Source organism: Ptiloglossa arizonensis, chromosome 11 (assembly GCF_051014685.1).
Source record: "Ptiloglossa arizonensis isolate GNS036 chromosome 11, iyPtiAriz1_principal, whole genome shotgun sequence".
NCBI lineage: Eukaryota > Metazoa > Arthropoda > Insecta > Hymenoptera > Colletidae > Ptiloglossa > Ptiloglossa arizonensis.
The window spans coordinates 15,023,441-15,050,273 of NC_135058.1; the positions used below are offsets into that span (position 1 = coordinate 15,023,441).

The following is a 26,833-nucleotide window of genomic DNA, read 5'->3' on the forward strand; positions in this document are numbered from 1 at the left end:
CGATGGATACAAATCGTTCGTTGTTTTTTTTACGACAGATCGAGCTTTTATCTCGATCGATCGTACACCGCTCGTCGATCCGATCTTCGTGCTCCGTAAATAGCGTTTTATCAACGTTCTCGATTGTCGCCGTGAATAAACAGCGTTTTATCAACGTTCTCAATTGTCACCGTAAATAAACACCGATCGAAACGTTTCTCCGCAGTGCAGTACGCGGCTCGATGCACGCTCGGGTTAAAAAATCGCAACACCTAGTCGGCTCGCGAGGAAATTATCGGATTTTCTCGCGGGGGAGCGCGAATTACCGTATTTCCCGATAACGAGGTTCGCCCTTTGTCCTCGAATCAATTTTCTATTCCAGAAGACGCGCGAGCGAGTTTCCAAATGGCGTTGTTAATAGATTGGAGCGCGACGACGCGTGAAATCGTCGACCTCACCGATAGGAATCGAGTCACTTGGGCCAAAATATTGCGCGTTGCAATTTTTCGAATTTCTGTCTCTCCGGTTTCTTTCGGTCTCTGTTCGTCCGGTCCCCGAGGCACGGGGTTTCCTCGTGCAAATAACGGGTCGAGACACCGGCGGAACGAGTGAAATTGCTGTCGCGCGTAGCCTCTGCCACAGAGTTGAAATCACTCTGATTAATGCCGGAGCATTGCGGAGTTAGCTCTGGCTCGGGTTCGGATCTGTGCTCGGACGACAAAGCAATTCTGATTATGGTTACTCCGATTGTCTCGGGACGACGCCTTTCCAGCGTCTCTCGGTGAACCGTCTCGCTGGAATTTCACCGCGATTCGGTGGAAATCTCGCGGCTCCCGGGATTATCGGGAGCCCGAGTCTTTTTCGCTTCGCGTCTTCGAAAGTTCGTCGCCCTTTACTCTGGAAGGGATTCGCGTGGATACAAGGTCCGTCGAAACGGAACGTGTCGGTGGTACGTGGAACCTTACGGTACGTTCGAGGGAAAACGGCGGAAAATGCGTGTTGGATACACGTGCACCGTTTGCAAATACTTTTGGTGCAACGCGGACGGTTCGTCGAACGAGATTCTTGGTATTTGCACTCTTACTTTTAAAGAGATCTTTCGTCGAAGGAATTTTTCTTACCGTTTGTAATTTGTCAGAGAGAATTTCGCGAAGGGGAGAATCGGTCGAAGGAAATGAAATTTGAAAAGTTTCTTGGGTAGACACGCGTTGCGTGCTCGAACGGAACGTCGACTCTGTCGATTTTTTCCTAGAGATCGCCGCACACTGGAAAACGTCCACCGAAAATCCCGTTTCGTCGCGATAATTCAAATTTCGTTTCGTACTTTTGTAACGATTCACCGTACAATTTTAATCGAAATATCGGATCGCACGTACCGCGTATCGAAATCCACAATTCGTTCCGAAGTGATTTATTTTCGGTCCGTAATTTTTTCGTTCGGCTATCGATGCACATCCGAAGTGTGTTTAATAACGTTTATTTGTGCCCTGTGCGAAACGTCGCGTTGGAAAATCGCTCGAAATCGAGCCCTGTCCTCGCGTAGTGTCTTCTCACCGAGCAGCGTCCCGTATTTCGGTATGCAAATGTTTCGCGGTGGTTCGTCAAACGGCGAAATAATTTCGCGGTGATTGCGGTCGGTCACGTTTGTTTATGCGAGGCGACCCTATAAATATTCAGCGTCGCGCGCGAATCTACGCCGAGTCACCTCTTTCCTCCCTGGCAATGTTTTTCTTTTTTTTTCCCCTTTTTTTCCCGTTCGGTGGAACAGAATCCCGTTAGGGAAATTCTCGAAGACCTTTCGATCGTGTTTAACGAGCCACGGGTATTTGCAGCGGTGTTCGCCAGTGATTCGCGTTCTCCGTGAGTCGTCGAGTGCCAGTGAAAGTGAAAAAGGTGTGTGCTCGTACTCGTACTCGTACTCGTACTCGTATTCGCGCTCGCGGCGATTTAGCCCGCGAACGCGTTACACGCGATCGTTTCGTTTAATTCGATTAATTGCCGGACGGATCGATCGGTCGATCTACTTCCATTCTGTACACTGGATACCGCACCGAGGTGAGACCCGTTTCCTTCGTGTTTTGTCCTTTCCCCGTTTACCGTATTTCTTTTCCCCGCTTTCAGCCGAGCGAGACGAGATAGCTCGCGAGACACGTTCGCGAGAAACATTGTTCCGTTTTGCCTGCGAGATTTACGCTCCCGTTTGAAATATGTTTCGCGGGTACCGTTCCATCTCCGCGTAAATCCGTGCAATTTTTTCAAGAATTTACAACGAAACGCGGAACAGAACCGAAAAACTCCACGGTGATATTTCCCGATGAAATCGAACCGGTCGTCCATCCTCCACGATACAGCGAGAAAAAGAACCCGAGGGAATACAGTTTAACGGCGTAACGATGTTCACTTTTCCGCGATCACGTTTACGATCGATAGAATTTGCAGAAATTCGGTAGCTTGATTCGTTGCTCGGAATTTTTTAAATTCGTTTACAGAAGATGTCTACGATCTTTGTTATTTCTGGAACACGGATTCGTCGGTTTGGTGTGTTCACGTTGAGGGTAAAATCAATGATCTCTTTTGTGGTAGCAGTTGCAAGTTTTCCACCGCTGGGGTCATCTTCGGTGACCGGGTACGTTTAAATTTAACCGATCGCTTTTCGATCGTTCGAAGGACAAGGTGTCCCAAAAGTGTTTCTCGTCCTTTTTTATAGAAATGTATAATCGTTGCACCATTTAATTCTAAATCTATATAAAAAAAAAGTTCTAAAGGAGTCTCCAGTCGACGTATTAACGGAGAAGTTTGCAAAGACTTTATCAATGGTTTTATCTCTCTGCATCGAGTGAAGTTTCCAATTAGAATTTTGATCGTTGCGTTAGAAAGATAAAATGTCTCCAAAGTGTCGTTCGTCCTTTTATATAAACACCTATTACGATTTTCGTAATTTTTATTTTCGAAACAATCGGCGAACTATCGCTCTATTAAAAAAAAAATTCTAAAAAAGTCTCCAGTCGACGTATTAACGGAGAAGTTTGCAGAGACTTTCCCAACAGTTTTATCTCTCCGTATCGAGTAAAGTTTTCAATCCGCCCACGTAGGTGACCGCGATTAATAGCGATTGCGCAATCGCTGAAAAAGTTCGCGAAGGAGACGAGGAGGGTATTCCTTTGTTCGTTTGACGTTTCGGACCTCGAAGTTAGCGAAACAATGGCGCGAGCCGCGAAATAAGAATGACAATGACGTCTAATTGGCCGAACAAATTTCGTTCTCGTTGAATATTCACCGCGACGCTTCGCGCGCAGGACACATAGTTCTCCGTTAGAGCTTTCTTGACGTTCTTCGTTCACAATGGTCGGCTTAACTTTGAGAATAGACTCACTTTGTTATTTGTTTTCGAGGACGACTGGAAGATCCTCGCGAACGTTACGGTAAATAACGTTGGATCCCGAATCCCCGAATTGCATCCCATGGCAGATACCCGGGAAACTGTTTCGGTAATCGTAATATTGATCCTGGAGTAAGCGTAGAAGTTTCCGCGATACGTAACGCACCGATCGTTCCGTGTAAATATTTTCAACGCGATGCAATCTTTCCCTGCATCGTCCCACGAATCCCGTGTAGTTTGAAATCTGCGCAGCAACGACCTCCCCGAACTTCCGATTCGTGCTCCGAGACACAATTTTCTGAAATCTACCGTGACTTCTGCCCTCGCTTGTGCTCCGAAAGCCCTTCAAGGCTCGAGCGAACCCTCTGAAACCGATGCTCAGACTCGTGAATCGTTACCACCTTTTTTCTGTGTCGTTATTTTCTTTCGTGTACGTGGCGTTTCCTCCGATTTAAGTATCTGGAGTATCTTTGTACCGTACCGAAAAGAAAAAATGGTAAGAAAAATTGTTCGTTACGACGGAAGAAATATTTCGATCGTGGAAGAATCTCGAGAAAACGAACTCGAGCAAAAATTTCTGTCTTATTCTTACGGTTCTCTTCGTCCATTCGTAAACAATGAAAATATTTAAGAGTTATCGACAACGATGCTCGATACGGACAGTCGAAGCCTATCGAGGAACGTTGAACCTTCCAAGGAGAATATCGTGCGATGTATTTAACGATAATCGTTGAAATTTCCTATTAGGGACTCGATTCGATCTTTATCGCGAAACTCGGAGCATTGGATGCAGTTAAGGATTATCGTTAGCGTATTAGGCACTCTATCTCTGTACCCTAACTAATTCGTTCTTACGTTGGCAATTACCGTAGCCTCGTCGGTTTCCTCTGTATCTTCGAATCCTCGTTAGTTTTCTTCCGCATTGACATTGTACTAATTATTTAATCGTTGAATCGCATTTCGCTCGGTTCCCTGTCCTGCGTGTTGCAAGGTGCGTTACGAAATAAATTCCTTCCTCTTTAATTATTTACGGTGTGTTAATTTTTGTAGGGCAGGTACGTATTCATTACGGTTATTACGCTCGTATACGAAATAACGAGCTCGGTTGGCAGATCTCCTTGTCGTTGGAAAACCAGTATAATAATGATAATGGTATCGCGTTTATCGTATCGGTCGTAACGATGAAGGGATAAAGATCGGTATTAGCGGCTGTTACAACATCTAAACAAATACCGACACGCGTTCACTTCGAGGCTAAGAAATTAGCTGTGTATCTTCGAGGAAGTCTTCTACCGTGGAACGTGCTTTTTAAACTATTTTGGCTCAACAAAATTCCGTTCGGCTGATTTTTTCTTCTCTATCCGCTGATCATCGTTTTGAAAAATTCTACCCAATAGTTGCTCCTATCGTTAAAAATATTGCAGATTTGCTTCATACTTATCCCCTACATATTATAAAATGCACGTACAATCTACGAAGATAAAATAGTCGTTACTTTCTTCGAATCGTTGTCAATTCGTTAATTTTTTGAATTTTACCGACACAATTTTCAAACGTTATTCTTCGATAAAATGCACGAAAAATTGTTTTCTTGTTTTGAAACTTCTAGAAGACCTCCTTGTACAATTTCTTAGAAAATTAATCACCCATTTCCGTCCGATATTGTACAATTTGTTTCTATTCTGCAGTCCTTGTATTCTAAGTTCGGACTCGTTAAATCTGCGCTCGTGTAGATCGTGACCTCTTATTATGGCGATATTATTATTCGACGGTAATCTGCGATTAATGTATGGACAATACGATCGCATCGCATGATTTAATTAACGCAGTGTGCTCGACTTTCGTGCCCGTCAATGCAGCCGCGCGTTTATATAATTAAACTAGCCAACGTCGGCACAAGCGATCAAACGGACAACTATAGGAAAGTGGGATTTAATTGCAGAGAATTGATTAATTGCTGCGGTTACTCGTACACGTTTATAGTGTAGCGTGTGGTTTTATCTTGTCGCCAACGAGGACACTGTAAAATTGAAAAAATTCAACGCGTATCGTTAAAGACAAGAAACGAACATAATTTCCTTGTTAACGAGTTCTCTGCACGATTTGCGAGCCACGGATTCAAAGGATAAAAATTAACGTCGAAGAACAATTTTTCTCGATGTCACGTGCAAGATTTCAAGATCATCGATATTCGTTAGATTCGTCTTTGGACAAATACTTCTCGACGTTCCTCGCGCAAAAACACCGGAAAGAAACACTCGAGTTTAGATTTTCCGTGCACCGTTGCACTCGTTATTATTTAAATTGTTCAAGAGCAGAGCTCCCTTCTTGTCCCCGAACGCATTACGGTCCGTTCCCGCGAGAAAACGATAAAAAAAAGTAACGATCGAGTCCCCGTACCTTACATTACCCGACAGGCTGATCCGCAATGCCACGGAAGGTTTAATTTTGCATCCTGTATATTTAAGCGAACCTGTTTCACAAAACCGTGACGAAAGTAAAAATGACGCTACGGCCGAAGGCGGTTCTCGAAGTACGATAAAATACCAAAGAGGAAATTGATACGTGTAACAGAGGGGGGTACCTCCTGAGATTTCCACGACGCGTTTTCGAGCATCCCTTGCCCGCGGTGCGAGTTGTGCGAGCGGACCTCTGAAAATTGGGGTCAAAAATAGTAAAAAATCGTACGCGGGAGCGTAGAAAAGGAAGATAAAGCCGTAGGATGAATGCGGTACGTACGTATTCCTTTCATGAAAGGAAGCTCAGGGTCGCGAGGCGGTTATTTCAAAAGCGGCCGAACCAAGGAAACTGGAACGATTCTTCTTTACTTTTTTTGAACCCTGCTGGTCCCTCGCCAGCAAAAGAGGAAGAGCCGCGACCGGCTTTCTTTTCTATCTTTGCTTTCCTTTTTTTTTTCCTTTTTTCTTCTTTTTGTTTTTTTTTTCCCCCTTTTCTTTTTTTCCTTTTTTTTGCGCAATGTCACGCGAGTCGTTAATTTCATCCGGTGCGTTCCTCTTTCCACGGGACGCTCCGTCGGAATTATTTTTTCAAACTCCACGTTGTACCGTGCCATTGAAATCGGGCAGAAAGTGTAATATTAACACTACAACTACCTAGAATTATTTGTATCGGATTGTATACGTATCTTGGATTTTAGATGGGGAAAGGGAAAATTAATTTACGAGTACCATTAGTTGGCTATTTTAATTATTCTCCACGAATATCGTAGACAAAGGCACAGTTAATAATTGAATAATTTTAAAAGGAAGTATAGTTGTAGTATACTATTGCTTCAAGTTGATAAACTACTTGAATTAAATATATTTACGATAGATATTGGGTCGTTCGAAAAGTGATTTCGTTTTCCAAACTGAAGAATATACAACTCAATAAAATGTTTATATACGCTCTAAAAAAATCGTGTTTCATTTTCACCAGAAAAAGAAAGAACGAAACGACTTTCCTAACGACCCAATATTATACTCACACCGGTGCTTATTATTCTCCAACTATAGTAGTTCGATACAGAACCTGTAAGTATTTTGTGGCCGAGTTACGCGCTCGAGTCGCGTAGCGAAGTGGTAGTTTCGGTGGAAAAATCGATCGTTAATTTGTGAATCGCTTTATGGAAGTTCCGTAGGAACCGTGAGGACGAAATCTAGTTGCAGGAAGATACAAGAGCGGACCGCTCGAGGGAGCACGCTAATTATTATGCGGAATGCGTTTCAACGAGACCGTGGCTGACCCGAATTAAAACGGACGCGATCGTTATTCACGGAATAATTTGATTAAAAAGTTCCTCGAGTTTTTCGTCCTGCTAATAAAATGGCGAAAAGCTGTGCTTTTTCATGGTTGAACAGTGTCCAAAGGGCGCGAGGCAATCTTTACTTTTACTGTACGATACACGGATGGATTTTTCAACTCTGGGAATTGTTTGCAAACACGGTTATTATTCGAGCAGAAGTCTTCGATGCTTGGATCGATAATGGTTATTTTTGGAAAATTAGTCGAATGATACGGTACGAGTAACTGTACGGTAATTTTATTTAAGAATGTTATACAATATAGGGTACGAGCTTATGGTCAACGCCATTCGATTAACATAACCTGTATTCTATGGACATTAATAAGCAGAATGATCCCGGCGAGGAATTTATTTCTAACGTTCTCGAATCTTCTTTTTTTATCAATGACAATTCAATTAAATGTTTTAAGTTCAAAGAAATTATTTTTGAAATTAAACACTACGCGTACATAGTTTCTTCCTAGGTAATTACTTTTGTGGATCTTTCGATCGACACTCGATCGATCTTTAAAATTGATACACGATCCTCCGTTGGATATTAATTTTTATTTTCGTGGTCTTATTCCGTAATCGGACGACACCCGGTAGATAGGTCATAGACCCAGGCGATAGTCTTAACCCTAGCAGCTCGCTCGGGCCACTCCCTGGGGGATCTTATTAAAGTCGTCCGATAATATATTGATTTTCGGATGCTACAAATGCTAGGTTAAACTGCACGTCGAACGATAGTCATTGTGGCCGCCACCACGGAAGTTTCACGCGGGAAGACTCGACTATTGTTGCAGAGACGATAACGTTACATCCTCTTCTCGTAAGTTTGCAATATCGGAGGGTTAATGTCGGGTTTTAAACGAATGTCAAGGTCAATGTTAATTGCTTCTCGTTAGCGTCGCGGAACTTACGAGAGTTTCTTCTCTGCTCACTTTCCGTACTTTCAAATCTATGCCTTATTTAAAAATAATTAACGAAAAGGGTGAAAGTTTCTCACCTAAGAATTCGAAACGATGTTAATGTACTTTGTACGGTACTTGAGAGGTTCTTCAACCAAGATACAAAAATAATCGCGTATAAAACGTTGAATTGAAGTAAAACTTATCAGATACGATTCTTGGGGTTTTGGATTCGCGAAAAATGTCTACTCTCTTGGGAAAGGGATCCAATTAAACCCGCAAAAGACGAAATTCCGCACACTCCGAAAGTTCCGAAGCACCTGTGGACAGGATGCGGTCGCGAAACGCACACTCTATAAACGACACGCGGTTCCAAATGGCGAAACCCTCGTACGGGTGTCCGACTGCTCCTTTTTGGCAGACTGGCCGCGGGTCTGGTGGGATTCGGGTAATTTGACCGTCTTCCTTTTCGTAGTTCCGGCTAATGCGGAAACTTTCTCGTATCACGGCCGAATCTCCTCCGGCGCAGGTGCACACCTCTTCTTTTATGCATTTCCAGGACTGTACCGAGATTCGTGATGAAGCAAGATTCCGAGAGGGTCGCGTGAACCGACTCCGCTACTCCGACTCGAAAAGTTGAGTACGGAATCTCAGACGCGTATCTAGATACGAGTGAAGTATTAGCGGCGAGAGAGTACGTTAACCCTCTGGCTCTGTTCGACTCGATTCGACCTGAATTTCAACTTTGGCATTACGGAGATAGTCGAGCCTCGACATTTCCCAAATGCATCTTTCTTCGAACTGACGTTTCTTTTTCGGATATCAATTACCGCGATCGTTTCGAATCGATGTTGTTTTATCGTTCGTTGTTCGGTGAATGCTTCGTCGAAATTGTATTATCAAATATTAGGGGAAGTTACGTTCAATTGCGTGAACGGTTGGTCTTTGTGCATTTGTCGATACAATTTTCGACCAAACGAATATCACTGACCTTGATTATTGAAAAATAGAGAAATATTCTTCAAAAGATATTCTTCGCTGCGTTTCTCGTATGCTATACCGTAAAATATTCTATTCGTTAATTATGAAACCTGGTTGTTGTAACAACAGAATATACGCGAAACAGCGACACTTCGGTTTCAGAGTAACCTAGAAGCAAGAGGATACCTGGTCTAAGAGCTCGTACATAGGCAAGCAATTTATTGTTAGATATAACCGTGGTCACGATTTGTGTTAGTGCCCCGGGGCCCTTTACGTTGTCGACGAAACGTAAATTATCATTAACCTTCGAGCTTTCTTGATATACCGGCTTCCACGCGGAACGACAACCTACGAGCTTGCAATTCTTCCTCCGTTGGAAAGCTCGAGCTCGAGCTATCCAGACCTCCCTCCTGCCTCGGCCCTCACGATCGCAATTGTTATTGAATTTCACGATTGCGCGGGTTTCAGTTTCATGAGATTCCGATATTTGAAATTCTCTCCGCTTATTCCATACGTTCAATTTCCTTTCTTTCTTTATTCTCGACTTTTTTTTCGTCGTTAACGGCCATTGATGACCTTTCGAATCCAATAGATCCAATCAGCCCATGTGTATCGATGGTCGACGGGTCTTCTTCAAAGTATCTAGGTATTCGTTAATTCTGGGAACTCCGACGTGGAATTTTTCAGGTATATTTTCCGAGCTCTGTTGCCGCGGAAAATGCACAACAACATCGATTTTTTCAAACTCGTACTGTAGAAGACCTATAAATTTTAATTTGTAGAAATGCTTGTAAAAATGCCAGGAATTCCAACCCAGAGCTTTACAGATATATTTGTCAAGCCCTGTTACCGGAAAAAATATACAAAAGAATCGATCTTAACAAATTTATACGGTAGAAGCTCCTTGAATTCGAATTTGTAAAAATATCTATAAAAAATACTAGGAATTCCAACGTAGAATTTCATAGATACATTTGTCGAGCTCTGTTACCGGAAAAAGTATACAAAAGAATCGATCTTAACAAATTTGTACGGTAGAAGCTCCTTGAATTCGAATTTGTAAAAATATTTATAAAAAATACTAGGAACTCCAACGTAGAATTTCCCAGATATATTTGTCGAGGTCTGTTATCGGTGAAAATCTACAATCGATCTCCAGAAATTTGTACGGTGGAAGGTCCCTTGAATTCCAACTGGTGAAAATACGATTGAACTTGTCCCTCGTTCCAAGTTCGACGCAGGGTGGTGCGTCTATTCGCGGAATAAATCGCGTACGTGGAGAGGTGTTTGTTCGTTGGTCTCGTGGCGGAAAAATAAGCTCACGGGATCAGGATTCGGTCGGTACGTTGAACCGGGATGGCTCAAAATGGCAGCCGTTTAATTATCTAAGTAACGCTTGAGTATCAAACAGAGGAGCCGGGCATATGCCGGTGCTCGCGAGGAGCGAAATCCGATTACTCCGTGGCTCGCTTAAAGTCCGAAAATATCAAAGGAAACCGGAAGAGAGATTAATATCTTGCGCGCAACGAGCTTAAGCGAGATACGGATATATCTCGTTTGCGATCATGGCTCTTTATGCTCGCGAGCGTAGCGGTTCGCAAGCCCGTATCGAAATTCCTGCACACTACCCTCGTCTCGCCTAATTTAATCGCGAACGGGAATTTCGAGGTCGTCTGGCTTGCACGTTTGCACGGCCACCATGACCTATCTCTATACGCAGGAAATTCCACCGATGCGAGCCGCTACGAAAACGAGAACCCTAACCGAATTTTCTCCCAGCTCGGCTCAAATATTTCAGCCCTTCCGTTTGTTCGACTATCAACGATCGAACACTCGTAGGATCTATCTCGAGGATGAGTAGAGGGTGTACGATGCACCTAGGTTGCATTTTTTCTTCTCTTTGATATCTCAATTAACAGTGGAAGTGATTCTTGAGCAATTCGATACCGAAATACTTTTGGAGTGAAGACAGTCGACAAATATTTTCTTAAGGAACTAACAGATTAAATGGAATAAAAATTCTCTTCTTGAGTTAATTTCTGTAAGAAAGTAGCAACGATCCAGAATTTGTTTCGATATAATTCTTCGTTGTAAATTATTTTTCTCCCCGAGGCTCCGTTTGATCGAAAAGAATAAGTAAATAGACGGTCGATCATCAGCCGAGCCAGTTTTTAGAATCGCCCTGTACGCGTTACAGAAAATAAAAAAAAAAACCTTCGTTGCGTCAATGGTAAACGAGGGAAACGTGGTCAAATTTTACTGGACGTGATAAACAGCTGGAATGTAGCAGCAGGATTACTATATGCAAGTACTTTCGGTAAAAATGGCACCGACGGAAATAAGCCTGTACATTTCGTGCTTTTTCGATGTCGTTGCAGGTTTTCGAGCCAAGGTCGGACGATAACTCTGCTTTAACGACTCTGTCGTTCACCGTAATTACCTCGAAAACCTTCTCTGCCCCCGATGTTTTCGTTTAATTCTGTGCCAGGAACTGTTCGAAGAGAAACTGCACTCTTTAGGTGCATGTTCATTTCGGCCATGATCGGAGTTAACGCTACGGTACAAGAAAATTAATATTCGCGTAACAATGTGCGACGACTAATGCGTTCAATTGTATTTGAAGCAGTGCTCCGTCAACGTAGCGAATAAAATCCTTCAGCGAATCCAAGGGGAAAGTAATTGTCGCGACTAAATTAATTGCTAAATTAGAAATTACATTTTCTATTAGCCAGGTCGGTACGACAAAGCTTTGTTCCGTGCACTAACGCGTTACGATTCGTAATACGAAGATCCTGGCCATCCTCGAATGCGAAATTTTTTTTAAAAGTATCCTTAATTATTCTACATCGAACTCCGGTAACTATTCTCAGTATTTTGAATCCGAACAGTGTTACTTTTTTATTTCAACGTGGACGAAGTGCGTTTGGTATATTTTATTCGGAATGTTCTTAAAACAGTTGCGAAAGTGAAAAATTTAATTTTTCCGCAAGTTCCTTCAGCTATTTGTCGAAATACGCGTATAATTAAATTCTTGAAAGAAGAATACGAGTAGTATGCTGGCAAAAATTTATCGTTTTTCAATGTCTTTTGGTGCTTTCGAGCTGCTTCCAATGGTATATTGTGTACCCAGGAATTTAGCCAGGATTTTTTAATTTCGAGTCATTGTGCATCGATTTGAAAGGAAGAACGAGTCTGTCTATTATTGTTCGATTTAATTTGCATTGTTGGAATTATTCCCGCGCCAACGATAAACGCGGAGCACATTGTCCACCAATTTTACACTTCGAGTGGCACTCGTGGGTGTAAAATATGACTTATTGGCAAGAAGGAGGAGGTTATAGGAAGAGTATATGGGTTCGTTAACTTCTTTGTGTTTAGTATAAGTTGTATATTCCATGGAGAATAAAATATTCTAACGTTTTCAATTTTCTCTATCCGTATAATCGAAATTCAAAATTGGTAAGTATTTCTCGCAACGGAAATTAATAAAGAACAACCACAACTAACGAACAATAACAGCTAAAATATAATAAAGCAAGAAAAAGGAACGATAGCTTTGAAATATTTAATTTGCTCGGAAAAAGGTTATCGTATCGACGATTATTATTTGTGGAGAACAAGCACGGAGTTTCTCGATTGTTTACAAAAATATTCTGCAATTCAATATTTTGCTTTAATCGGAGTCGATCGCGAAACGGTTCTACCGAGTCCGCTAGTACTGTTATCGATCGTTAAACGATTAATTGCTTCCGACCGTACTTCGAAAGAAAATATTACGTAAAGGAGGATCGAACGAGAAACGTATCGATCGAGACGGCGAGTGGCTGCCACGGCTACTACTTGTTTATTTTGTTTATTGATCTCTGCCCGGCATTTCCTAACTTCCAGGTGGAAGGAAGGGACGGATGGAGGATTTTAACGAGACTAGGATAAATGGAAGGTAAATTAAGGATGCGGAGTGTTTCGTTGCTCGCTCGAGGGCCTCTCACGGATTAAGATACGAACGTCGATAAATTTCGTTTAATTCGCGACTCGGCTTCTGAAAATTCCCGCTCGGGCTGAAATTTGTTAATACGTCGAAGAATTCCTTCCGAGCGTCGTAATTTCACGCGAAATCGGAGCCTCGAGAAACGATCTATCGTCGAGTGTATTTACTTATTTATTTATACGGGAGGGGAATCGTTTCTGCAGCGTGCGGAACTGTAGCTGAAGTCTTCAAAGAAGTCTCGTGGAATAATAATACGTCTTCGCTGCACCGAGATTGCATATATTGCGAACTGCAGCGTTCAGCGAAGAAAAAGATGCAAGAAGAGAGGAAAACCGTAACAAGGGATTAACTTGTAGAGATAAAAATAAGTATAGGTTCGGTACAAAGGCGAGATACGGCCGTATGCTGCTATTAAATGTTAATTCTCGTCTCAGATCCGAATCAGCTTTAATAAAACACCGAGTAACATTCTTACCGATTGTAAATCGGACGGTGTAGGTAGCCGCTCGTAATGGCGTGTGCACGAGCACCTGGGGCACTGACGTCGAGGGCCTTGGAAAAATTGTTCCCTGGTCTGTGACATCTGGCGTGACCTTTAACTTCGAATCTCGAGCGTTTATGACTCCATTATTTCGGAGCTAGGCGAAGGATACCGTGCCGATCCTCACGTGTTTGCCAGAAACGCACAGACTTTTCTCAAACAATGCAATATTCGATGACCTTAAACCCTGCTCTCTTCTATTGTCACGGTACGTACAAATTAAAGGAGTATTCGTTTCCCTCTGGTCAAAGAAATCGATTATTTTTCTACAGTTTCCAACGATGTATACAGCCTAGTGTGTGTGTTAAATATCGTAACGATATTTGAAATTTCTGCATGAAAAAAAAAAGAATATTCAGCTCTTTCAATTCATGTATTCGTAAAGTAGCTTTAGGTATTCGTATTGTAAAATTACAGTTTCAAATGTGCAACGATGTTGAACAGTGTGCACTGCATTTCCTACCTACACCGTTTGAGTTACAATTCTAGGTAGAGTAAGAATGTTTTTTGTTTTTTGTTTTTATCAAAAAGCATTTAATAGCAGCATCTGGATAACGTAGGTCTCGATGACGAGAAGGAAGAAGGACGAGTGGTACGAAAGGTAGGCGTTGCAATCGATGATCATTGATTTCTATACACGCAGAGGTCAGTTGTAATAATAGTACGTTGGTGATCCTTTGAACTCTCGAGACTGTCCACCGAGCTCTGTTCACTCGGACCGTTTTCCAATATATCCGTAGACACTTGTACATTTTTACGCGTAATAACCGTTTGATTCGAATTTACGTTGAATATTGAAAATTACGTCGTAAGGGTTCGCTCCGATTAAAAACGATCTCCGTAGTTGCACGCGTCGGATGATACTTGGACGGAAAATAAAAATCGCTTCGAGGAGCAAATCCGGCGACTGCTTTGCTATATAAACGTCGGCTGATTTCCAGTGTTCGTTCGAACGTTCTTTTGCACAGGCCACGGGGAACATTATTTCGTGGTTTACGAGCAGTTGGCAGGACTCTCAGAGACGTCGTTTCGCGTTTGGCAAAGAAATCGGAAATCCAGGAGTCGTTTTTCCTTTCGTCGCGTTCTTCTTTCACAGACCTTTAAACCTCGTTACTATTCCACGGCGGTTTACATTTCGCGAAGAGTGAAAAGAAGTTCGGAGTAGGATGACTCGCCCGTATCCGTGAAGCCATTTGATTTTTATCGTTCGACGAGCGGAGAGAAGTTTCACGAATCGAAGAAAGAGTCCTGTCCCTTTAATCGCAGACCGACCGTCTACGCTTTTCAAATTTAAATACCGTTCATTTTTAATCAAATTTTATCCAATTGTAATTAATCGTATTTTAAAATTATATTTTCCGCTCGGAGATCAAGGTGGAACGTGTCCTCGAAATTCTAAATAGCGATTAGCACCGTTCGAATGCTTAATAACACTGATCGATGCAGTGTATGCGAGAAACGCGTACAGGCGTTCGGCGAGTACGGTTATCGAACGCGACTGTGCGATTTCCGCACGATGCCAGGCGTTCAAATTCATCGAAAATATATTTCACTCTTAACAGCACCGTGCGAGTTGTTCGTCGAGTTGAATCTTCAAATCTTTCTCTGGACGTTACTCGAGATTTGAATACGAAAGGTTTGCGTTTAAATTGCAAACTACCATCGAGGCAGGAAATTAAGTTTTCCACGATCGTTGGATCTGATTTTTGCTGTAGGAGTCGGATGGTACCAATGAATATCGAAGTCCTACGGAATAAAGGAGAGACGTGTTCCGATCGTTTTTTTTTCTTTCTTTTTTTCACGACGAGCCAAATCGAGACAGATCGGCTCTTCGGGGAAGAAGGCGGGAACGCGATCGTTATCGGTGTCGAAGGACCAGCTGATCTTCGGGAAGGTTTCTTAAGTAGTGGCACGATCCGATCTCGTTTCCAACTCTCCGGAGGTCAGTCAATTTCCTCCATCGGTATCCGTCGTCGTGTCTCTCGTATCGTTTGCTTTCGACGAGATCGTCGAGTCGTAGCATCGTTTATCGGTACCACGATCATCGAACTAAAATTCGATATTGTTTTTCTCTCGCGTGGAAACTTCCACCAGATCGGTAAAGATTTAACAATTATCGCGTACCTGTGTCTTCGGAGTGCACCGTGTACTTGCGTTCTCGCGTTTCGCTGCATATAAATTAAAACTACCTATTCGAAGGGCGCGCCGTACACAGGGTGTCTCGCTTAAATTATTTTCATTGCCATTGAAGGTAAGAACACACGACTAAGAGGAATTTAAATGGTACCAAGGCGTGCATCCGATGATGACAAAAACAAGTCCTCCCCAAGGCTCTCTTAAAGGTTACTTCAAGGTCATTCGTATATATTTTTCCACACCAACGTCCGTTTTTTTTTCTTTTCTTTTTTTTTTTAAACGGCTCCCGTGTAGTCGGAATTAAATCGAGTTTAACGACCCACGGCATCACGACCTTGGAGCGCCCTTGGGGAAGAAAAATGAGTTTAACGCGGAACAATGTAAAAGTTACAGAACGAGACCGGAATAATAAATCGATTTTATTAGGTGTTTAAACTACCGTGCGACCAAACGATCGTTCGTTCGAATTATACCAAACTGGAAGCATCGTAGTCGAATAGAATTTAGTAAAAGTGGAAATTGAAGATTTAAATTCGCACATGCGTTATCCATGGTGGAAATCCATCGTGGAAAATGTCCTTCGATCGTTCACTGATCGTGTACAGAAATACTAGATTGTATAATAAGTTTCGTCGTTTTCTCCACTGTAAAAAAATACAAGGCCACTTGAACTTTGGACAAATGTAAATATACGAACGAGTCGCGTTCACGTAACACTTCACACGTGTTAATCAAACACAAAGTACAGTCAGATACCCAGTACCGTCTTCGGAAAAATAAAACGACGAACCTGATAGCTCCGTTTCTTCTCGAACGACGAGAAATTTATCGAGCAATCTATCACGCACGATTCTCACGGTCCAAATCCGTTTACTCGAGTCGTGTATAAATTTTTATTCGTACCTCGCATCGAGTCATCGAGAAAAGAAATTCTTGAAAATTCTGTAACTCGTTGCGTTTCCAAGCGGAATGGCTCCCATCCTTAATCGAGGTTCACGCTGGGACAGCATCGTTACAGTTGTCCCACGTTAGCGCATCGACGGTCATTTTTCAAAGCAGTGCACCGTGCACCGTGCACGCGGTGTGGAAGAAAAAGATCACGAAATCGAGACGCACTTTTTTCCAGGATCCCGCGCATTAATCAACGCGCAGTGGAGCGACTGCCACCGCCGAGCGGATCTCATCTTCCTTCGAAGCTGCAGGAAATCGTAGTTTAAATTACACACTGGGTTCTGCTCGCTCGATGCGCAAGTTCCGTCATTCTTTTCGACGTAACGCCGTTAGAACGAAACGACAAAACTTTACCCGTGATCCGAGAAATATTACCCAGGACACGATAATCGAGAGTATCCACCTGGCCGATGCGAAGAAACGCTCGTAGTTTCGTCTAGAATTACTAACCCACCAAACCGAATTAACGTCGACTTGCTTTCGTTCATTGATCGATGCGAATTTCACTCGTCGAGTGATAAGTGGGTTCGATAAGTTTTGTCGTTCGATTCAACTTATCGAACAGTACTCGATTGTTGAACAGTATAGTAGTAGGTTGTTCTACAGGTTTCGTCGTTCGATTAAACTTATTGAACAGTACTAGGTTGGTGAACAGTGTAGCACTAGGTTACTCGATAAAACTTAGCGAACAGTATAGTAGTAGGTTGCAAGATAAAACTTGGTGAACAGTATAGTAGTAGGTTGCAAGATAAAACTTAGCGAACAGTATAGTAGTAGGTTATAGGAATATTCCCAATCGTACTTTTCGAATCGTAGTAGCGCGAGCTGTTATTGTAAAAAACATTGGTGAGATTGTGTGCCCATTAACCTACTGGATATTAAATTATCGCTTGGTTGCAAAAGCGTAGTTCCCTTCGCCAAGAATCAAGAGCAGACGTAACGCGTCAGCTCGAAGAGAACCTCGAACCGACAGAACGTGGTTTCCGTTCAGTTTGAAACGAACCTGGACGAGGCTTCGGTGTGTCTGAGTTTGATTAAATCCCGCTTTATACGCTTGGACTTTTGATTACAAGATTACGCGTCGACTTGGTCCAAGTTTTGGCAAACGTTCGCCCATTATACCACCCTGATCCAAGTTTGCTCGAACAAAACCGAGAACCGATTCGTCTTGTTTGCGCTACATTCGACGTCGTTTCTTTTTCCTTTTTTTTTTTTTATTATTCCATCGTTACATCCTACCCTCGATATCGGACATTCGTAACGTTTCAATATTTAAACGTCGGTGGCGATGTTCGTGCGGACTTTCGCGACGTTTCAATATTTGGATATCGGTATCGATCACAGTCGGTGATAACTCGACGTAAATTATAAGCATTATAAATCACTTTGGTAGGGAACCAATAATATTTCAACGTCTAATTGTCAGAGCTATCGAACTCGATTCGTATCCGAGCTCCGGTATTCTAATTATCGATCGTTCTTTTGCTCGTATTTGGCCCAATTGTATTCAGTGTCCAATGGGTACGATCAGAGGCATTACTCGAGTAACGTTTCATTCACTTTGTCGATAAAGTAAATACTACGTCGTGTTACCCTTCTATTTATTGTGAGCTCGTTTCCTCCGTCGTAACGCGATTACCATTTCGTAACGAGGGAAGCCTACGGGTAATCCGAAGAAACACGTGAAGTTGCAACGTGTCGATAAGTTATATTTTATCGTAAAACGAGGGACAAGAAGACCAACCGATGTATCCTTTCCCCTTGTAACGTATCGTTAAAACTTATGTGGTAATTAGAAAATTTCAACGTACATTACATAAAATTTCTATTTAACATCTCGATCGTCTTGTTACTAGTCTTCTGTACCAAGGTGGACCGTTTCGAACCGAGAGTTTGTTAAAATTGTTAGCTCCGTTAAGTCAGTATTAATTGGTACAGAGTCACGAAACGTTTGGAGACCGGCAACTGTGTCGATTGTTTCGCACGAGAGGCTCGGTGGCGCGACACCAAGTGGCGCGCCACCGAAGGTACGAGGAGAACGTTCAGAAAGAGGCACACCGTGTCTGGCAGCCAGCCAGTGTGTCTCGTCGGTGGCTTTCCTTTCTATGTAGTGGCCGAGACACCGACGACTGTGTCCGCCATTAAAGTGGACGGTGTTCACCGCGTCCATTCGCACGAGACACTCGGTGGCTCGCGAAACGTGCCATTTACTATTTCGAACGAACATGGAGAATTTCGACACGGAAACATTTGTCGAATTGGTGCGCGACAGGCCCGCGTTGTGGGACGTGCGCAGCGAAGAATACGCTGATAAAATAAAGAAAAAAGAATGCTGGCTGGAAATATTCCGCGTGATGGTGAAAAATTTCGATAATTTCTCCGTCGAAACGAAGGAAAGAACGAGTAAGTAGTTTACTCAGGTACTTCTCTGGTACGCTACACGAAGATAGGTATCTAGTACCGGGAAAATCGAATACCACCGATACTACAACGGTACAGCTTGTCGGGTACTCACGCTGCTGTGTGTATTTGCCATTTTTTTTGCAAAATTTTCTATACGTATTTACTAAGTTGTTCGATAAGTTTTATCGAACGCCGTAACTTATCAAACAACCTAGAAGTTATCGAAGAACTAGTACTGTACTGTTCGATAATTTAACGACAAATAAATTATCGAACGACAAATCGTATCGAACACTTTGTTATTAGGAGAATTCCAGATTCGCGCACTCTTTATTTCATATCGATGAATAAACGATGTTATATTTATGACGATATTTGCACAGTGCACAGGGTGTTAATTTCGATCGGTGTACCGATGGAATCGGTACGATGAATCGTAACGAACGTCCACGATGTATATACCTAGATTCGAAAGTGTTCGGTCGTTCGATGCACCGCGTATACTAAACGCCCGTAGCGTTGAGTAAATTCACTCGAGACACACGACTACACAATTTCTGCTCACGGCACGTACCGAGCGTTCGTTGCTTAGCGTTGAAAAAGGATCGACACCTTTCGCAATTTACAAGTATTTTTCTTGCGCAGGCAGAAGTGCACAATAGTCGTTCACTTTACCGAACATTTTTCCACGTTCGTTTTCAATGCAGAAAATTTTCTACTTAATTCATTATCGGTGTCCTACTTACAGTACATGTACTTGAAAGAGTTCTTTGTACGAAAAAAAATTACTTTTCTCGTGTCGATCATTTTTGAACGTTACACATCGAGAAAGAGAACGATTCTGTACTCGATGGATTGTTATAGACACGTCGATCGATAAAAATCTACAAATTAACTACCGATCGAACGTCATATCGATACAGTTGGTACCTCAACTGTGGAATAACATCTTTCAAGAAGTTTCTGTATAATAATACGAACGACCTGCATTTCTTTAGGTGCTAAAATACAAAGAAAGTGGAAGAGTCTTCGCAATTGTTTCACCAGGGAATTAACGAAACAGAAATCCGAGAAAACGGGTGCAGGCGCATCGAACAGAAAGAAATACGTCTACTTCGACATACTTACGTTTTTAATTCCAGCATTAACGGACAAAAGGTAGCTCACGATGCGCTTCTCGCGTTTCTATTATTTTCAGCGTTCCTTTAAATTATTTATTTTTAATTCAGCACTAGTTCGTACCTCCTAACCGAAACGGACGAGGACAAAGCATCGTCGGTGAGAGACAAAGATAGGGACGGGGAAACGACAATGGGGAAAGAGAGGGACAGAGAGAAAGAAACAGCGTTCCCAGGACTGAAACGCAAAAGGAACGAGACCGACGATTTTCTGCAAGATTTTAGCGAAACACCGAAGAGATCGTCGAAGCGTAGAACGCAACACGAAAATCTCCCGGAGGACGACGACAAATTATTTTTAATATCTCTTCACAAAGATTTGAAGTCCATACCAGCCGAGAGGAAGTTGATGGCGAAAGCGGAACTGATTCAAGTTCTGAACAGATACAATAATTTCCAAACGTTCTTCCTCTCGGTGCATCCCGTGCAACACGTTTTCCCCTCGCAATTTTGCGAGCCCCAACTTTCCATGCCGAAATCGTCCCAATCGAATAAACAAATTGTCGCAACCCGTGCCGTCTCGACATCGGAATCGTCCGACGATTCCGAGGGATCGATACTCAGTATTCTTAACGACGATTCGTACCATTATAGACTCTAACCCATTTGATACGAGGAAAGACTAAATGACCCGGTCAACTTGTTTAATTGTTCAGGTGACCTCGTGACTCCTGTATTCCCATAGTTCTCTCGCTGTGTCGCCTACTTGTAAAAATAGCCAACTCTTCGAGCGTATAGTCGAAGGGGGAATGCTTACGAATTTCAAAGATGGTTCGTCTTTTTCAGAATTATTCTCGCGTTGTTTGTACTTGGAAAGATTCGAATCGCTGTTCGATGTCATTGGTGTGAACGAGTGATTATTTTCTGGAAAATTTTGCTCTGTCGAAGCTTATTTTGTACTTGCAAACTTTCGAAACGCTTCTCAATGGCATTGGTGTAAAGGAGAGATTATTTTCTGGAAAATTTTGCTCTATCAAAACTTATTTTGTACTTGGAAATTTTCGAAACGCTTCTCAATGTCATTGGTGTGAACGAGTGATTATTTTCTGGAAAATTTTGCTCTATCGAAGTTTATTTTGTACTTGAAAACTTTCGAAACGCTTCTCAATGTCATTGGTGTAAAGAAGAGATTATTTTCTGGAAAATTTTGCTCTATCGAAGTTTATTTTGTACTGGAAAACATTGGAAACGTTGCTCGATGGCACTGGTGTAAACCCAGTCGGTGATAATTTTCATCAGTGTCTATTTTCTGTAAAATTTCGCCCTATTAAAGCTTATCGTTTCGCGATTCCGCGAATAGTCGGCGGGCTTTACGGCTTCTTTAGAACGCGTGCGGCGTCACGTTTCGCACGACTCGCGATAAAGTGGTAGCTTATAAAAGCTACCCGGGGAGCTCGGTTTCGGCGCTCGTCGCGAAATCACAGCCCGCTATGCACCGGAGTGCATTTTGGCTGAGCGTGATCGCAATCGTCGCGATTCTGTCCTTCTGGGGCGTCGACGAGGGGATCGCTGCACCGGTTCCCGATCCTCGACACACAGTTTACATCGTCACCAATCGACCGAAGAAACATCGCGACCAAGTTATCGTGATACAACACCGCCCGAAACGGAAAGACAAAACGCACATCGTGTACATCACATCGTGAAAACACTCCGAACGGAGAGGAACTCGTAGTGGGTGAACATTCGATAATAACGATTTGGCTGCGAAATAATCGAGAAGATCGACAGGTTCTAAGACGCCTAATGGTTTCAGAGTTTTCGTGTAGCTGCGAATCGAATGGAAGAATACGGTTCGTCGTCGGTGTCGATAACTACGAACCATCTGGAAAGTGGATATGTAAAAGAAAATGTCCAGAGTAAAAGAAAAAGAACATTTCTGTTTTCGGTACTCGAAAATCGGCAGGTAACTCGCGAGAAAGACAAATGTGTACGTTGTTAACGATTATTGGCGATGTCAGTTATTTATTATACTACAGAGAATAATTTTATAATAAATGGATAAATAGTCTCGGCTAATTTTTGTATTCATTTTTGGCACGTGGTCGCAGAAAGGTTCGTTACGTTCGATCGCAAGCTCGGATACGTTCGAAACGGTTCTCTGTAGCGTTGTATTTTTTTACTTCTGTCCAACCGAAGATTTTGAAAAGTATCCCTCGCAGTTGCAAAACAGCGCAGCGTCACTCGAGAGGATAAAAATGTAGAAATCTTTCGTAACATTGTGTCGTTGATCTAAACATTTCCCTTACCGTGACCCACTCGCGAGACACGTCGGTAGATAAGAGCATCGAGTAATGACCCATCGGTGACTCGTACCGACAACGAGACCATCAACCGGTAGCCCACCGGAGTCTCGTGTTGTTTTACACGTATTAAGAATTCGTGTCGTACACTTTGGAGCAGAATCGGTGAAATTGTTATCCGGACGAAGCTTTCGAGCAACGTACAAAAGATAAACAATGTCTTATTCCTTACTCGTTGAATGATGAACGGTCGAATTTCAATTGTAGAGTAAATACTTCGCAATGGATAGATAAAAATGGATAAAAAAAAAGAATAAACCGTCCAATCGAGGAAATCTCTCGAATAAAATACGATAAACCATGTTTATGGTTCAAGAAGGAAATTGTTTCGCGAATTGAATTTTAAAGATCGGAGTACATTTAAAATCTAGAACCTCCGTGGCAAGATTCTTTATACGTTGAGAGTACGCAGTACGGTAAAGGAGAGTGCCGACCGAGATAAAAGTGATTCACGGGTCACATACTACCACGTCCCACTCATCCAGTAGGGTATCGTTAATGGAGTGGGGAAATTTAATTATATTCTTCTTTCGGGCAAAGTGGACGGTATAGCACTTTAAAACTTTCACTGTTAACACATTATTTTGACTCCGAAGCTGACCAAAGTATTTCTCCGCAATGCTCGCATTTACCGACGAATCCGCTCTACCCAAGTTATTTGGGTCGTTGTTGTTACGGTAAAAATTTGCCATTCGAAACATTTTTTTGAAAGTCGAAACAGAAGTCGAGATTCTTGCAGTGTACTCGATAATAGAGAAATCTGTCGGGAGAGACGTCCGTCGTATTTTAGAAAGAATGGCCCGTGAAAGTGGTACCTGTTTCATCGTGCAATGATATTACCTGTAAATCGTTTAGAAGTACGATTATTGGTATGAAAAATCGCGCAGTGGTTAATGTGTACCGTTAAATTTGTTTAATTGCATCCAGTGTATATTGTATCCACATAGTAACCGTTATCTATTGCCCGTAATAGTTTCTAAAATTTAACTAACTTTTGCTTCCATCGGTAGCTACCTATCCTCCTTTCTCTCTTTCCGTTAATCGCTAATTTAATCCTGAAACACTCCCATTTAATATAATACGTTTATTTTGTATTTGTAATATGGTTGAAAGTATCATTACAATAATTGAATCCCCGTTGCATTTACTATTACTCGTAATACCAATCAATTACAAACGCGAACATTCGAAAATGTTTCTCGCTTGATAAATGCACCGTGCAACGAATGCAACTGCAGGATTCTCGTTCACGACGCACGTTGGCCTTTCGAATTTTAGCACCGAGAGTGTCGATACGTTTCTCAAGTGTATTATTTTACAATCCTGCTTGAAATTTAATTGACAACACGACGCGTTCGTTCGGTCGGTTTCCTTTCGCGAACGATGAACAATGTTCGTAATATCGTACAGATTGACGTCCTTCCCGTAAAACGAAACTTTGCAACGGAAGTTTCAACGCGTTCCGCGATAATTTATTACTTGAAAAGTTCACGTTATCCGCGCGATTACTACATTTTTTGCACCTATGTTCTCCCACAAGGGTTGTTGTTTCTTCGCGGATAAACCGTTAAGTACTGGTATGCCTCCGGTACTGGTTAACCTATTTAAGAGACCTTCGCAAGACACATCGGCTAACGTGCTCGTAAATCGTAATCCATAGTTTAGTATAATAGCTCGATCGCGTAATTTCGATGGAGATTACCAGGAAAACCACGGAGCGCAAGAACCGTTGCGTAAAATTGTGCGTTATCGATCGTTAAATATATTTTCGAGCAACGACCACGCGTTTAACTACAAACGTATCGTAACACGTTTCCGAAATGTGTGTCGGAGTAGGAATAGTTGTTTCTCGAAGCGTAAAGGGGAAAATAAAATCGAGGAAAGTTCTCTCGGGTTTCGAAGGAAGTTCGAGCTCCAAAGGGAACGAAGAAAAATCCCGATTGAATGTGAAACGGTATTCGAGCCCTCAGAATTGTCTTTCGGAATTAGAATTCTTCTGTTGGCGTCCAATCTCTGCTACGGACTTTGGTGAAATCAATCTGGGGGTACTTGCAAATGCCTGGTAATCAGCATGGAACGGAGCAAGGCGATTAGACTTACCATTTGCTCGAAAATCGCGGCCCGGAATTGCAATTAGCGTTGGTTTTCTGGTGGCTGCGCGACCCCGAAAGTAATTTTTTTTGTATACAACCGATTTACGTTCTTCTTTTCGTACCGTGGAATTTTTTAATTACAGGGCCTCGCGGATGCAACCGAAAACTGCATCGCGCGTATTTACGAGACTTTCGACACTTCGTTTTACGATAAAATGTTCGTACCACAGTTGCGCGGATTACCGATAAGTTTCTCACGTTACGAAATAATTACAATAATACGTCTTGTGTATATTCAAGAGGAAATAAAATACAGTAATGGAAGAAAAGGAAGTAAATTTTCTTATCGGTCTACGTTTACTACAAAGGGGTGAAAATAGTCTTAATAGAAGAATAAAAACATAAGTCCATCGTTTCAACTTCAATTGTTGGAACTTTCAACCGTTTCCGAGACACTGAGTCGAATACATTTGTCACCTCTTGGACGTAAACTTTGGACGATAAAAAGGCCGAGAAAAAATATTTCTCGTTATAAATCTGCCCAGTTTCTTTACAAAATCGACGCTCAACATTTCCGCGGGATCCCCCGTCGGTATTTAAATTCTCTACGACTCTATGGGAAACGGTTTGTATTTATTCTCGAGGAGCCATGATTTGCAACGTTGAACGAATTCGCGCGAGAAGTCATCGGGATCGAGTCCCGAGGGAGCCCTCGCTCGAAGGCCTATCGAACGTTTCGAAAATTCCCAAAAGCGAGCACTTTGTCGAGCAATGGTGAAACGAGTCCGTGGAACGTCGATTAAAGTTTCCAGCAGGCTGTTGTAAACGATGTCTCGAAACGCTCGGGACTCGAAACTCTCGCGGAATCCCCGTGGATGGTCTCGTTCGTGAACTCTTCACGGACGAGCGCGGCTTTTCCGAGTTCCCCGCAAAATTGGCAAACTTTAGGCCTCGTATCAACGAGGAGACCGTAGCCTTCGATCTCGCCCGAGCCGGTGTTATCGTTCCAAGGGGTATTATCCGAAATACTTTGACGACCGTTACGATTCTCGAGTTCTTGCGGCGATATTTCGAGTGTCTCGACACCGACGAGTTCGAACACGGTGGCCCCTCGTTAAATCGTCGCGTTCGTACCTCGATAAAACGTACCGTACGTACCTCGTCACTGTTCCTATCACTCGAGCGACTCTTCAATTAGAATGGTCGACAGCTACGTATTTAAAAACCACCCGGTCGAACTTCAAACCGACGTATCTCGCGTATCGATGATACTTGATGCAAACTGAGAACTTTTGTTACTTGTTGTACCTCCGCGAGAGATCCCTGGATCGACGAGTCCCGTAAAAATTAAACGTACGTAAGAATTATACAGAGAGGAACATTCTACACGATTCTCCGCTATTGAAGACCGAAAAGTTAATTAGAAGGGTGTTTAAAAATTCCAACATAAAATTTGCATTCTTTCCAGACTTAAACGACCGGTATTACCGGTGTACGAACTTCGTTCAGTTTCCGCGCGTATTTACAAGTACAATTATCTAAATGTGAATCGTACGATTAATCAAACACGGTGAGTTTCTCTACCGTTGATTAACTTGCAACGACGTTGAAAAATTGTCGGAAAAATTCGACGGAAGCTGGAACATCGTGTAAATTAATTCTCGCGTTTGTCGAGGAAACGTGTCCATTGTTGTTACGCGGGATTTCTCCGTGTTGCGAAAGGACCGTAACGATTTAACGATTTCCACGTCGTCGTTCCGTGGTACTCGTCGAACTTAATTACCAGCGAACGCGGCGCGTGAACCGCGCGACATTGCCGGAAATTAATAAATATCCGGCCGGAAATTTGACGTGGGACATCTGTTCCGTGAATCTCGGTTAGTGTTGCCCCTATCTCGACCGACCATCGTAAAATTCGACGGTATCGGTAAACACGAGCGATCGTAGCCCGTTTAATTGACTCGTGGATATCAAGGAACAAATTAGCCGTTGGTGAACACTCGAACGATGAAATTTTTACGCGTTTCAACGATGGGACGTTTCGTGAACGAATCGCCGGTGAGATTTTTACCGCGATTAACCACGATGTTGTCGAGTTAATCCAACAGTGTGCCGCCCGAGGAGTTTCAGCGTTTAAAGGGCTGTTTACGGAAATATTAACTCCATCGTTGGATCGTTGCCCGATTAATTAATATCTCTCTAGCGA

General features: G+C 42.6%; 2 protein-coding genes and 1 long non-coding RNA gene across 4 annotated transcripts in view; all 3 read left to right on the plus strand.

The window, feature by feature from the left end:
* Positions 1-26,833, plus strand: part of LOC143152868 (uncharacterized) — a 329,127-nt gene that overhangs the window by 32,046 nt on the left and 270,248 nt on the right. The gene's annotated exons all lie outside the window — the stretch shown is intronic.
* Positions 18,876-20,832, plus strand: LOC143152591 (uncharacterized). The gene is made up of 3 exons (XM_076322889.1): positions 18,876-19,053; positions 20,052-20,211; positions 20,283-20,832. The coding sequence occupies exons 1-3, from the start codon at positions 18,876-18,878 to the stop codon at positions 20,830-20,832; spliced, it is 888 nt and encodes a 295-aa protein (XP_076179004.1).
* Positions 21,341-22,237, plus strand: LOC143152869 (uncharacterized). The gene is made up of 2 exons (XR_012993665.1): positions 21,341-21,905; positions 21,988-22,237. It is a non-coding gene; the product is annotated as an uncharacterized LOC143152869 (long non-coding RNA).

What these genes read in the sequence shown, in the direction of transcription:
- LOC143152591 (XM_076322889.1), top strand. Translation starts at nt 18,876, where the DNA reads ATGGAGAATTTCGACACGGAAACATTTGTCGAATTGGTGCGCGACAGG. An exon ending in CGAAACGAAGGAAAGAACGA is followed by an intron (nt 19,054 to 20,051) that starts GTAAGTAGTTTA and finishes GCATTTCTTTAG; the next exon opens with GTGCTAAAATACAAAGAAAG. An exon ending in CCAGCATTAACGGACAAAAG is followed by an intron (nt 20,212 to 20,282) that starts GTAGCTCACGAT and finishes TTTTTAATTCAG; the next exon opens with CACTAGTTCGTACCTCCTAA.